This window comes from Pseudopodoces humilis, chromosome 2 (genome assembly GCF_049639895.1).
Source record: "Pseudopodoces humilis isolate 2021_Gansu_Grassland_sample_001 chromosome 2, ASM4963989v1, whole genome shotgun sequence".
Classification (NCBI taxonomy): Eukaryota; Metazoa; Chordata; class Aves; order Passeriformes; family Paridae; genus Pseudopodoces; species Pseudopodoces humilis.
The window spans coordinates 33,780,363-33,795,064 of NC_142201.1; the positions used below are offsets into that span (position 1 = coordinate 33,780,363).

Here is a 14,702-nt window from a genome sequence, read left to right on the forward strand (position 1 = left end):
TTACAAGGATTTTAAATCTCTGTATTAAGCAAGTTACACTGTCCTCTGTGAAACAAATCCTTTCAGGGTGTAAAGGAGCTCTTGATGTTTTATACTGTTTATAATAACCCTCCTCTTTAGGTAATGCACAGCTGTGACCCAAGAAGGTAACAAGTGCTCAACAGCAGGGCCTGGAGTGACTATTTGTAGTTGGATGCTTACAACCTGCTTTTTTTTTTTTTTTTTTTTTTTTTTTTTTTTATGTTTTAGTGGTGGTTTGTAGTTTGGCTATTTTCACATTGGGAGAAATGGATTGAGGACAAACCCACACCACACTTTTTAGTAATGTTATATCTTATTTGTAGACATAATATCCAATATTTGAAATCCCCTTTTTCCTTCTGCTCAAACACTTAACAGTTTACATTGTCATTTCCCTGAGAACCCCCCACAAACCTGGCTATCCCTGCCCAGTTCCCCCACCCTGCCCAGAGCCCAGGACCCCACATCAGCCCCCTGGATCCATCAGCCCCTGCCCAGTGATAACACAGCAAGGACAGTCTCCGGGTTCCCACAGCCCTGCCCTGCCAAGGGCCCACCCTCAGGCCCATGAGCCATCCCCAGGGAGGTGCCTGGTGGTCCAGGATGGGGCTGCCCTGGGTCCACAGCTGCCCTGATCTGGGCTGGAGATGGGGTGGGCTGGGACTGCCAGACCTCACCCTGATGCCCTCCATGGAGAATCCCCCAGAGATAGATTTTATGGAGAGATGCTTTGTACTTCTCAGTACTGTTTAGAGATAGAGAGAAATACCTGTAAAAGTAAATCTTTTTATGCACTTTCTGGATTCCCAAACACCAGCATACTCTCATGCTACAAAAGGGGAAATTTAACCAGCTAACTTCTTGTTCATGTTATAAGAAGTCCCAAGTTGGGCAATTACAACATCTGCTATGAATCAGGGAGGAAGTGATGAACATTAATTTTGCAACACTTCCGATGCTAAGATGGTTCCCCAAAACACAAGCAGCAAGGGAGACAGCCCTATTTATAGTTATACAGCCTTTTAAAATATAGTCTTTCCATCTTCTCTGAATCTGAAGACTGTAATAGAAAGATAAACGAGGTAAAGACATTTTGAAATAAAAGGTAGGTCCATCTTCTTCTTTCCAACTGTTTTGTTTGCTGAGGAATTTACTGAGTCTCTAAGGAAGTCTAAGACTGGAGGGTGTGTCTGGATGCCCCAGACAAAATTTAAAAAGCTGTGAGAGGAATATATGGGACTAAGTTGAATGAAGTTTTTTTACAAATAAAGTACCTGCTGCATGCTAAGAAAGATCCTAGACACAATTTTGATTCTTTACTGGGTTTGATACTGAAATTTTAGAAATGAGAAACTGTTCCTCAGTCATAGAATCATACTCACAGAATGATTTGGGTTGGAGAGGACCTTGAAGATCATTTAGTTCCAACCCCTCCAGGAACATGTTCCAGTACAGCTGGTTGCTCTATGCCCCAACAAACTCAGCCTTGAATACTTCCAAGGATAGTGCACGCAGGCTTCTCTGGGCAACTTGTTCCATTGCCTCAGTGCCCTCACAGTAAAGGTTTTCTTCCTTGTATCTGATCTACATCCTTGAAAGTGCATGAACACCCTCAGCAAACTTACCATATTCAACATTGGGTAACTTGATGTTACTGTGACCTATTTTAATATTTTCTGCTTGCTGCTATTTACCCACTAGCCTGACATCCATTCATCCCTAACTTTTGTATATAACAGATAGAAAAACAATCTTTAGACCTTAAAATAGCAGCCATCCAATGTATGCCTATAAAGTTTATGCAGTGCTCCTGAAATTGCCAGCTTTTTTTCCTCACACAAATTGTTTTGCTGCATCTATAATCACACCTTTGGAGGATCTGTCCATAGAAAATTCTTCATTGAATCTGTCAGGGCAAAGATCTTTCAGTGTTAGCAAACAAAATGAAATGGGTCATTCCTTAACCCAGGAATAACCAGCTGGAGTCTAACATACCTAAGTGTGTGCCATGATCCTCCAGCTTGGAGGAGTCACATGAGTTTTCCTCATCATGGATATTCCTGTGTTTGCAGGCATGAATGGGTCAGCCATTGAAAACTTCTCCTGTGTGATTTATAACATTTTCCTCATGAACTGCACTTGGCAGGCAGGAAGGGAAGCTCCAGCAGACACACAGTATTTTCTCTACTGGCAGAAGTCAAGGTAAGGAGGTCTCTTTGGTCCGGGGAGTTCTGAATTCTCATTGCACACATCACAGTGCCCATGTTTAACTAGAATACTTTGCTGTGTGCAGAGATGAAGAGGAGATGGAGTGTGAGCTTTACATTAAAGATGAAAACTGCAGAAATGTGGGATGTATCTTCCAAAACGTGAGCATAGGAACTGAAAAAGCTTATTTCCTGGTGAATGGGTCTAGCAAAGACTCCCTGATTCAGTTCTATGATGAGTACATTGACTTGTATAAAATTGGTAAGTAAAATATTTATTTCAGATTTATTTTAATTAAGAAAATAGTAGAACATTTTTCTCTGAGAAGGAGCCATGTATCATGTGTCACCTAGACTTGAGAGTAAGAGACTGTGGTCTCCTCAAGAAAACCTATACCCCAAGGAAAAGACTAAGAGGGGAAGTAAATCAGAAAGCTCCATGACTGCATTCTACCTCAGATTCTTTAGCGATCTACCCTTATGGCTTTTAGGTTTTTCTCAAGCAAGGTCCACAGGACTTAAAAAACTGTACTTTCCCCTGCTGCCCTTTCAGTGATGGCCAAATACTTTCCAACAGAGGAGAGAGGAGACTTTTTAGAAGTTTATCTGAGCACTGATTTCTGCTTTTCATTGCCAGTGCAGATGAAATACAGGGCACCATACCCTGGAGTAAATGAGTTAACACACATACAACATACCTTCCCATGTGGTGCTGTACTTGAAAACATCCTCTGCAGTTACTTTTACTGTGGCAAAGTCTCATTGGAAATGTCACACCGGTTTTGGTATTGTGCTCAAAAATTGAACAAAAAAAGGCTTCATTCTATAAGAGGAAATTGAGGTGTAATGTCACTCCTGGCAGATAAAACAAGATTGTTCTTTGACCAAGAACACCATCACAAACAGGCCAGGCCTGTCCCTAAACACTGCTGAGAAGTAGTAGAAGCTGATATTAAACTTTCCTCTATCAGCCTTTTGTCACCCTGTCTGCCATGAGTGACTGTCTTTTGCTGTTCCAATAATCAAGTCATTGGCAATGATCAAAATATAAAGGCCCTCATACTTTTGCTTGCATCTGTAAAGTGAAGGGCAATACATGAAGTTGGCTAGACTATTAAAAATGGATTGTGTTTCTTAAATTTGTATGGCTATTTCTTTTGCAAGGAGGGAATAAACTGCATCATTGCAACAGATAGAAAGCAACACCTTCAGGTCACAGGAGCATCATGAGGAGGCATAGAGAAAAAAAAGAAAAGATCTTTGGATTTCTTACTTTAGGGATAGCAGCAGCTAGTTCATCTGCAGTACAAATGAGAATCATTCCTCATAGAGGTGTTACTTGCAATTTCACTCTCAACAAATCAAAAGGAGATCAAGTGATTTTAATTATTTGAATTCTTGGTTATATCATTTCAGAAAAGCTCATGCCTCCATCAAATATCACAGTCAACTGTGATGAAATTAAAAATGATTGCATAATTCAATGGCAACGACCCCAAATAAGTCATTCTAACAAAGACTTGTGTTTTAAATATGAAATTAGCATAAAGTATAAGGTAAGAATGTCTTCACTTACGCTTACATTAATTCATATGTTTGCATTTACCAATACACATGAGTGAAAAGAAAGTGTCTCTCTTCTATGATATGGCCTTCCCCATACATAGCACCTTATTCCTTTGTGACTGCAATTTTCAGGTCCATATGAAATCCTGCTTTGCCATTCTGCATTTTTTTTTTTTTTTTTTAAATCTCTACTCCCTTGAGTAAGATACTGCTGGAGTGACACTGGATTCCTGGGACAATCCCAGAGGAGAAGCAGGGTTAATCAAGTTTCAAACATATCATACCTTTGTCTGCGACAGCACTCAGAGAAGGCACTTCTTTCACTAAAACCTTTTTAGTTGCCCTGGATTGGACTCTTTCCAATGGAGACTGGATTTCTATGGAAGGGCAGAGCTGGGCTTTAAATAGTGAAAAGAGAAATGTGCATTCACTCAACAATTAACTCCACTGAGTTAATGGAAGAGAATGAAATTTCTCCATATATGAAATGCAAATAGCTTATCCAGGTATAAGCATCCACCAATAGAAGATTTATAATGACAAATAAAAGGAAAATAAATGTGAGAGAAAGCAGAAAGGCAGTATGATTAAGGACAGGTTAGTGAGGGGGTGACCTTGACTTTACAAGTCTTTTGGCAGCAACAGGGAAGGAGATTGCTGCGTTCCACTGCAAGAGTAGATGTAAAACCACTGCGGCAGAACTGCATCAAAAGACCACAGGGTGGCAGACAGAGACTACAAAGGAAAAATCTTCCTGAACTACAACGAGATTTGGCCACCCACTTAGTGGCTGATTGAAGGCATTCCCTAGGTTTCTGAAATACGGAGTTTCTTAGTCTGGGTTGGGTTTACTATTTCACAGATGAGCTTTTTTTGCAAGACCAACTAACTGCCATGAAACAACATCACTTGTCTGAATCACTTGGCTGTTGTAACAAAGAAACCTTATTGAAAACTCAGTGTGACACTGGAATAAAAGTCTATTGCAGTAAAGCAATACTTTTTAATAATTTTTTTATATATGTAATACTCAATTTATAAGGAATACTCAAATCACAGCTTGTCTGAATTTTCTAGCTTTTTTTCATCATCATTAACAGTTTTCACCTAGCTAATTGAGTCAAAGGGCAGCAATTATTCCAGCAATTGAGCAGTGTGAGGTCCTTTCACACTTATAAGATGCAACTACAATAATATCTTTGGAAGATTCACCCATAAAAAATTCTTCTGCCATATGTATTGCTTTATCACTGACAGGTGTAAACTTGTGGGTCTTTACCAATACACTATGACCAACAAATGCTGCATTACAATCAGCTTTTAAATTTTATTTTTCACAACTGAAGTTTCTTGAACTGGGAGTAAACAAAAAAAATTTGAAAAAGGATAACACCACTAGTAAGATAATTTCAATCACATTTTTTTCATGTTTGGAAAAGTGCTTCTTCTTCAGTGATGTTTTTTGTTTAGGGTTTATAGATCAGAATATCTGAGAAAACCAAAGGCAAAACTTGGCAGGGGAAACTGAGCTAAAAAGGCACCAAAGACCCCCACTATGCCCTTTGTCACTAGGTTCACCCAATTCAGTAAGCAACAGGCCTGCTTTCTCCATAACCTCTCTTCTTGTCAGTGAACTCATCAAAAACTTTCTCGTATTCACCTCCCTCACTAGTCTTGCCTCCAGCTTGGCTTTGTCTTTCCTGACACCATTCCTCTATGTGCAGATGATGTCTTTGTATTATTCCCAAAACCCTTCTTCTACATTTTGTATAATTCCTTTTAGTCTCTGAGTTCAGACTCAATCTTCATGTCCTGCCATGCTCACCTAGCATGCTTACCTGATTTTCTGCACACCAAAATGGATCATTCAGGTGTGTCCAGAGAAGGGCAACTAAGCTGTGAAGAGTCTGGAGCACAGGTTTTATGAGGAGCGGCTGATGGAGCTGGGGCTCTCTAGCCTGGAGAAAAGAGGATCAGGGGAGACCTTAATGATTTCTACATCCACCTGAAAAGAGGTTGTGGCCAGGTGGGAGTCAGTCTCTCCTCCCAGGAAACAAACCACAGGAAAAGAAGAGATGGCCCCAAGTTGCACTAGGGCTGGTTTAGATTGAGTATTTGGGTGGCCAGGAATTTGAACAAACTGTTCAGAAAAGTGATGGAATCACCATTTCTTGAAGTGTTCAGAAAACATACGGCTGTGTGTTCAGTCCAGGTGTCAGAATTGGACTGGCCTCCACCAGTTGCGGTGCCTGCCCGGATTCGAGCAGTGTCAGATACATTCACACAATGGTCAGAAGACTTTTATTACCTCAGCATCCCAGAAAGGATTTCCCAGTAGTTTCCTGAATGAGTTAAAGGAGCAAGAGAGGAGATCCCCAGAGCTGTGGAGCAGCAGCCCTTGGCAAGGGACATTTGGCTTCAGTTTATGAGACACCTCATGAGGACCAAGTGCGATGCCTACATGAATAACCTTGTGAGCTATCACACAAAAAGTGCATGGCTGATTAGGATAAAGGACATAATACACAACAAGTTTTGGGAAAATTCAGCCAAAGGCAACATAGCTAACGATATATTGCAATGTAGAATAGTGATCTTAACAAAGCATAAAGAGTTTCATTATAGGTAATAAATATGTGATTACTGCTGTACCTCCATCACCATCTCCTTATTGTTCTTACGCATTTAGCCCTACAATGTGGCACTTGCAGACATGGTTTAGTTGTGAACTTGTCTGTGCTGGGTTAATAGTTTTACTGAATGATCTTAGAGGTCTTTTCCAAGCTAAGCAATTCTATGATTCTATGATTCCTGTGCTCTGAGGAGGTTGTCCTTGTAGATCAACAAGTAACTTGGTCATTAAGGGTACTTTCCCTCGAGTACCAAAGCCTGTGACCATGAGGTTTCCTGTAGAAAATCTCATCAGCTTTCTTTTCTTTTCTTTTCTTTTCTGATCATGAGTTCTGGAACAGGCACCTACTGCATTAACAACTCTGCTGGTCTGTCCTCTGATGCCTACACACAAGTTCTCTTATTGGTTCATTACAGACAGAGCTCTGTGCATACAAAACACTCCTTAATAAGCAGTAGAAGGACCAGGTTACCAAGCCTGTTTGCAAGGACACAGTCACCCTACTTGGTGAGATGCATCCCATGCCTGCCCAGTAGCCCCTCTTTCTCAAAAAGGATCCCAAGGTCATAGAAGACAAGAGACAAAGCCCTGTCTGTGACAGCGGTTATTCAGCCAGGTGTTGACCTGCTGGATGACTGCAATTCTGCTCAAGCCTTTCCCTCTCACTGGAAGGCCTGGGGAGACACCATCTGGACTTCCTGCCCTTCACCATCCCCCCAGCCCTCTGCAATCACCCTTGAAATCTTGCTGGTTACCCCTGCACCTATAAAGAAGAACAAGGGGTTCATTGGCCAGATATTTCTCCTAGATTGATCCCTGTGCATAATTTAGCTTGACTGCATATACTAGAAGGTGTCCTGGACAGCAGATTGCTTTATAAAATCATAGAACGGTTTGGGTTGGAAGTGACCTCAAAGACCATCTAGTTGAATTCCTGCCATGGAAGGAACACCTTTCACTAGACCAAGTTACTCAGACCCCCATCCAGCCTGGCCTTGAACAATTCCAAGGACATCCACAGCTTCTCTGGACAGTCTGTCTCAGTGCCTCTCCACCAGAGCAGTAAAGAATTTCTTCCTAATATCTAATCTAAACCTACCCTCCTTCATCTTAAGGCCATCCCTCCTGTGTTATCAATACATACCCTTGTGAAAAATCACTCTCCAGCCTTTCTGTAGGACCCATTAGGTGCTGGAAGGTGCTGGAAGCTTTCCCCAGAGCCTTTTCTTCTCCAGGCTGAACAGCCTCATGTTCAGATACTGCATGGGCATGCATGCAATTATTTGAAAAAATAAATCTGGATTAATTTTATTCTAAAATGGTGTATTGCAAAATAATTACAAAAATACATAACTAGTTATCTAATGGAGATTATATAGTCTGCAGTCGTTAGTTGTGTGTGGTCAGTACATTATGTGGTAATTATTTTGGCTATTCAAATAAGATGAGCAAATTTTATTCTATCTATCAAAAATGTAGTGGAGGGCAATCTAAAATATCTGTGAATCCATGCTAGTCCCAAATATTTTCATCTAAAAGAAAACAAAACAATATTTACATAGTATTTACAATTATATACAGTGCCACTGTAATATTAAAACGTTAGATGTAAACAGAAAAGTTTATTTCACAGATTCTTTATCTTCTGTCTTTTTTTTTCCCCCTGGTGTCTATAAAAATAAACTTATAGTTTTCATTTAGGTCTGATTTGTTTTGTGTTTCAGTCTGAAACTGTGATGACAAGGAAAGCAAATAATTTTCCATAGCGGAATTAATTGCTATATAAACTTGGCATTGTAGGTGAATTAGATATTAGATACTAAATGTTAGACAAATTGCTAGTTCTTCCGAACAAACCATGAAGTCCATAAGAAAGGGAATGCAGTAAAATGGGACAGTAGATAAAAATTAATTATTATTGAAACATAAGCAATGATAAAAATAAAGTTAGTTGCTTTTCTTTTTCTTTCAATTTACAGGATAATCCTGAAGGAAAACCCATATATACTTCCATACAAGTGAGTCTGTTTGTTCTATTAATCAGCAATACATGTTAATTTCATTGTCAACTGTGAAAAGCAAATAGTATGCGAATACCTTTAAATCATGAGTATGTGCTCAGTGTCCTGTGCTTTATGGGAACCTTATTTATGGATTTCACAAATGCATCAAACTGCTAAATCATCATGGCATATGTAATTTATTATGCATTCTGGGGCAGAACTTCACTGTTTTTCTGTAAGTATTTTGAAAAATCTCCCATTTTTCATTATATTGTCCACTCTCCTTCTCAAATATTTGGAATATACTTTGAAGTTACACATCACTAACAACAGAGAAAATATAAAGTATCTCCTAGGAATTCTATTTTGTTTATAAAAAACATAGCCCACAAAAGTCCTTTTGGGATGGAGGCTGTCATCCAGGTATGCTGCACCTCCTTTAAATCAGTGCAGCTTGCACATCTCACCTCTATGCAAAAGTCTCCAAGAGCAAGAGTACTGCAGTAAATTCCAGTCACATTAAGTATTGCAGTCATCTACTTATTTTACAGGATTGTCTGGAAAGTTATGCTTTTTCTGAAAACTCATAATGCAAAGAGTAAAGGCAGGTGCACAGACACCTTATTCCTCAAATCACTCAGTTCTAGCAGTACTAAAATGAAATGGTTCAAACAAGATGTTTTTCTACCTCTCTATGTGCTTAGGGAAAGTATCAATAAATAAAAGCATATCATAAGAAATCACAGGTTACACTTTTACAGTGTAGAAGATGAAATGCTTCTAAATGTAAAAAGTTTAATGAATGTCAGGTTATTTTTGAGATACATATTTGCATATATATTATATAAATAACAATAATGCCTTTTTTTTCTCTGTAACACCACCTTCTTTAATAAGCAGTGCTTTCATAGCCTCTTAAAGCTTTCACTGGTAAATGGAACATGCATATTGTCAACACAGGCATGGAACTATGAAAAGCAGCTCAGTTTTTTGGGTGTCTTTTTTAGGAAGGGGGAAATAGCAACATATTTCTAAGATCCAATACAAGAAAGAAGTATGTCTTGAAAATGAGAGCAGCTGGAAGTGTCTGCTTTGTGAACCCAGCCTGGGGGGAATGGAGTGCACCCGTTGAGTTTGGTAAGAACAAATCCATGTCCTGGGCTACCCTTCCCCCAGAGATGTCCTGTCTACCTCACACCTACGGACACACAAAGGCACAAGGGATTGGCAAAAGTTTTGCTTCACACCACACTACAGGGAAGAGTAGGAAGACACTTAATAGATTTCTTAACATTCTAACACTGCAAATAACATTAAAAATTACACCTTTGCAGCTGTAGTGAGCTCCTGCTTACTGTAGGGGGGCAACAATTAAGATCAATGTTAGTTCTTCCCATCAGACATTTCTGCTAAAGTGATGAATTACAGAATTCATTTATATACCAAGCAAAACCTTTCAGTCTGAAAGGTTCACCACAGTCAGTCACCACAGCAGATGTTAAACAAGACCAAGTTCAAGGTGCTGCTCCAGGGCCAGGGCAACTGCTGCTATCAATACAGTCTGGGGGATGAAGGAATTGGCAGTAGCTTTGCTGAGAAGGACTTGGGGGTGCTGCTGGGTGAGAGGCTGAGAGCCATGAGCACTCCCAGCCCAGAAAGCCAAACATGTCCTGGGCTGCATCCAAAGCAGTGTGGGCAGCAGGGCCAGGGAGGGGATTCTGCGCCTCTGCTCTGCTCTGCTGAGACCCCAGCTGGAACCCTGAATCCAGCTCTTGATTCTTCAGCACAGGAAGGGCATTGAGCTGTTGGAGGAAGTCTAGAGGAGGGCCGCAAGAAGGATCAGGGTGCTGGAGCACCTCTCACAGTCTGAGAAAGTTTAGGTTGTTCTACCTGGGAAAGAGAAGGCTGGAGAGACACCCTGTTGCACTCATCCAGTACCTAAAGACCCTACAAGAGAGCTGGAGAGGGACTTTGTGCAAGGACATGTAGATGTAGTTCAAGGGGAAATGGCTTTAAACTGAAAGAGTGTAGATTTAGGTAAGATTTTAGAAAGAAATTCTTCACTGTGAGAGTGATAAGGCACTGGCACAGGTTGTCCAGAGAGGGTGCCCCATCCCTGAAATTGTTCAAAGCCAGGCTGGAGGTCTAAGCAATCTGCTCCAGTGGAAGGCATCCCTGCCTACTCTGTGTTCTGTAATTCTATGATCTATTCTTATATGACTACTACTACCACCACCACCACCACCACTACTACTACTACTAATTTATGTAAGTTTCTCTTTCAGGAAATTATGAAATTATATCTCCTTCAGTATGGATTTTACTTGGGGTGGCAGTTGTGACACCCTTAATGGCAATCATCACTTTTTCTTTTTGCAAAAGGTAAGCTTAATTTGTGCATTTATTTTCTCTGTGTGTGTGTGTGTGTAACACCTAAAGTTTTTAAACAAATAAGGTGGAGGTGTCTCTGTAGGATAAAATAAACCACTTAAGTGAAACAGAAAAAGAAAGAAAAAGTGTATTCTGATATACATGATGCACTTTGCATAGAAATAGTATAGAGAAGACACAGCTCTCTCAACTTGTTAAAATTTTTACCACCACTTTTCACTGTTGGTAGTGACATTGCAGGACAAATTTCTTTTGCTGTCAAAGAAGGAAATTTACTACTAGTAAATCTTCAATCAAAAATTAATCTATTACCATACAAATTATTAATGCTTTCCTGACACATATTCATTCTGTGTTGAGATTATGTATATTTTTCAGTTCATTTCTAAGACAGAAGAGGAAGATAAGAGCTGGTTCAAGGGTGCAATGGTGTTGCCACATTATGGTTATTCAATTTTAATTTTGGATTCAATACATTTTGATTTTCAGGACTGGCTGTTGGAAGGCAGCATTTCCACAAATCCCAGGACCAAAACCTGATTTTTTTACAGTGGCTGATACAAATCCAGAGGTATGTTCTCTATTTTTATATTAGATAATGAAATACATACATTAGTGTGAAATACATACAAAACTCTATTGGCTGAATTTTTAAAATGATAAGGAACTTATTACAGAGGAACACTCTTCTCTTTGCCATATTCATATTTTCATATGAAGAAAAATGAAAGAAAATCAGCAGGTTTTTTAAGGGAAGTGAAATGCAGTTCTCTTCCAGAACCACGGGGTTTCTGCCATTCCAGCCTGCCCCCTTGAATCCCTCCAGCTGCACACCTTGCCTGCTTGCCCACTAGCAAGTTACATATGCAGCAAAGAAAAGAAGGTGACACAGAAAACAATTCAAAAGAGGGTTTTGTAAGGAAACAGGACAGACTGTGTTGGTCTCACAGAGCAAAAGCAGCTGAAATACTCTCAGAATTGTGCATAAGTAGAGGATGACCTAACATTATGTATAAAACTGATGGAAGTTTTTCTTTTCCTTTCAGCTGATGGAGAACAAAATTCAGTCAATAGTATCTGAAAAGGAAGAGATAGTATTAGTTGCTGACATCGTGAGATAACCAAGAAAAATGGAGGAGTTTGAAAATGCATTTCTTGCGCAATTGTATATTCCTGTGGAAAGTCTGGAATAATATATAGGCTTTCTTCACTTTCTTCTTTTTCTTGTAGAAAACAGCAATGCAGTCAAGAGAGAATGACGCCTCACATGCAATCTTTTTAAATGCCATTGTATTTTCTTTTAGTTTTGGCTAATTTTAACTGTTTGGATAAATTTTCCTTATTGGATATCTTCTCATTTGTAAATATGATTGAAATATTTCATTCAGGAAGTTTTAGTTACATTTCAACCTTAAGGAAAAATAATTGTTTTTCTGTCCCATATTAAAAAGATTAACAATTAATTTATTGAAATTAATACAATTTTAAAATTTATGATGAAATCAATTTTTAAAATTTCTGATGCCTGAATTCCATTGTTCTACTGTCAAAAATGGGTCAATTCATACTAGAAGTTTCTTTGGAGCTGTTCAAGTACACATGGGCAACGAGAAAAATGAGATTCACTCAGATTTTACACTAGACATTTGAACATTTCTATTTGATTATTAGACTAATTTTATAATGATACTAGATGTTTTATTATTAGACTAAACATTCCTGGGACTATTTTCTTGCACAGGGGCCAAATCAAATGGAAGAGTCCAGACATGCTTTCTTAAACCCCTGAATAAAGTGGACACATGCAAACCACCTTTACAAATTAGCACTGGCCTGAGCTAACCTCTGGACTATGTCCAGGAGCTGTTCAGGACATTACTTGTAAATCCTGGCTAAACTAATGCTGGGAACAGTTGTTCCTGGACATGTTCCAGTGGTGTTCTTTCTCCAGCTTATACTGTAGCTGAACACAAACAGCTCTCGGCACACTTAGTGCCTTTGACGCAGTTAATGATTACCTTTTGGTCAAAGACTCACCTGGGAAGCTTTTTGCAGCTGGTCAGAACAAAAAAAAGCAAATTTCTAACTTGTAAACCATCTTTGTATTTTTCCCAGCATGCAGCAGTGGTCAGAGTGGAAATGCTCACAATAACTTGCTAAAAGAGAGATGGTTTGTAACAGACTGCACTGGTTTATATAACCTTGTGCAGTAACTCTTCTCTTGGGAAAAAATGCCAGATTGAGGCATAGTTTGGCTCCAGTCCCCAAAACCTTACCATGAGCTATGAGCAACCATTCAGTGGCTTAATGTGAGGAAGAGATTAGTAAAGTATAATAAAGACAGTATAAAGACACTCAAGAGATGGCATTGCAGTCTTGTTAAATAGAACTTAAACAAGCTCCTCATTTGTTTCTTGCTTTCTCCTGAAAAAGGATAACATACTTAACAGAATCAAGAAAGGTGTTACAGACAGAAACCTGATAAATTAGTCCAGGTTACAGTTCAAAATTACTGAATCACAGAATGATTAAGGCTGAAAAATACGTCAAAAATCGTTGAGCCCAATCCTTGACCTAACACCACCACCTTTTCAAGTAAGCCATGTAACTATGTGCCACATCCAGTCACTTCTTGAACACTGCCAGAGATATGGCTTACAAATGGATCTGCTAAAACTAATTCAGCCACTGTTTGGGCAGCCTGAAGGCACTGGTCAGGTGCCACCTTCATGTCACCTTGAACCTCACCAGACATACCATCACAGCAGCCTGCAAATTCCCTCATCAAAATTAATCAGGCACACTGACACACAGTTTGCATCACAAATATGCATGGCATGGAAGCATAATGCTTTAAAAAAGCTACTCAAGGTGGCAGTGGTACCCAAAAAGAGCATATTTGATGAACAGAGAGTTTCAGATCACACTGAACTGGGACTACACATGTACTAGATGTTTTTCTTTTAGGTTACGTAGAATAGTAAATGAAGTCCTTTAGTGGGTAGATTTGAAACACACATGTCCTGTTCCCAAGGTATTGGAAAGCTGACCAGGACTGAACCAGTCCTGGTATGTGGTTCTAGAGACAAAATTCTGCAGCTGAGCCCTGCCTCACACATGCTGTGACTAAACTGTTGCTCATTTCACTTACCTAGGTTTTTTCACCCAAGGATTTGAAATAGAAAATAATATTAACATGTCCTTCCAGTGGGCATCACTGGGTAAAGGTGGGAAAGACTGAGCAGTGTGGACTGAAAAGCAAAGATATTTAAAATTTGAAGTCTGTGAAGTAGTTTGCAATTGGTGGATCTGAGCACATACACTAGTCAAACAAACAAACAAACAAACTCCCCCTACAATTTTGGTTCAATGATAGTGGGGTTAAAAATAGTTCTTCCTATAACAGAATAACTACTAAGGATCCTCCATCTCTCCTTAGAAGCCTAGGGAATCATTCACCTTCCTTCTATTGTGCCTGTGCTGGGAGTAGAATGTAGGGGTTAACTGAAATCCTGCTTGCTAAAAGCATTCAAGAACGGCAGGAAATAAAAAAAATCCATTACATGCAGATTACATAGCTGCATGTCAGATGTCATGTAAAACAAATGGGGAAGTGACAGTCAGAGCCACATCTGAAGTCGCTGGAAGTTAAAGCAAACAAAATGTATTATTCTTCACATATTTACATGACTGCAAAGATTTTTGCAAATGTGACATTATGTTATTCAGTAAATGCTGTGGACATTTTCTTTTAATTTCTGCAAACACTTTTTCACCTAACATGATATTGTAGCCCATGATGAACAGAACAAAAACAACCCACAGTTGGGCAGTGAGAAAGTTCAGAAATTTGGGGTTGGTATTTTTCTTGACATTTCTTTG

General features: G+C 39.3%; 1 protein-coding gene across 1 annotated transcript; it reads left to right on the plus strand.

Annotated features, from left to right (window-relative positions):
- Window positions 1-988: 988 nt before the first annotated feature.
- LOC102106539 (granulocyte-macrophage colony-stimulating factor receptor subunit alpha-like) lies at window positions 989-14,659 on the plus strand. Its single transcript, XM_088068654.1, has 9 exons — window positions 989-1,126; window positions 2,094-2,223; window positions 2,315-2,490; window positions 3,645-3,784; window positions 8,406-8,444; window positions 9,437-9,566; window positions 10,715-10,811; window positions 11,310-11,391; window positions 11,867-14,659. The coding sequence occupies exons 2-9, from the start codon at window positions 2,096-2,098 to the stop codon at window positions 11,939-11,941; spliced, it is 867 nt and encodes a 288-aa protein (XP_087924780.1). The 5' UTR covers window positions 989-1,126; window positions 2,094-2,095; the 3' UTR covers window positions 11,942-14,659.
- The last annotated feature ends 43 nt before the right edge of the window (window positions 14,660-14,702 follow it).

Bases quoted from the DNA above. Each gene is read 5' to 3' on its own strand.
- LOC102106539 (XM_088068654.1), top strand. From the start codon at position 2,096: ATGAATGGGTCAGCCATTGAAAACTTCTCCTGTGTGATTTATAACATT. The intron at 2,224-2,314 runs GTAAGGAGGTCT...TGCTGTGTGCAG, and splicing joins CTCTACTGGCAGAAGTCAAG to AGATGAAGAGGAGATGGAGT. The intron at 10,812-11,309 runs GTAAGCTTAATT...TTTGATTTTCAG, and splicing joins ACTTTTTCTTTTTGCAAAAG to GACTGGCTGTTGGAAGGCAG.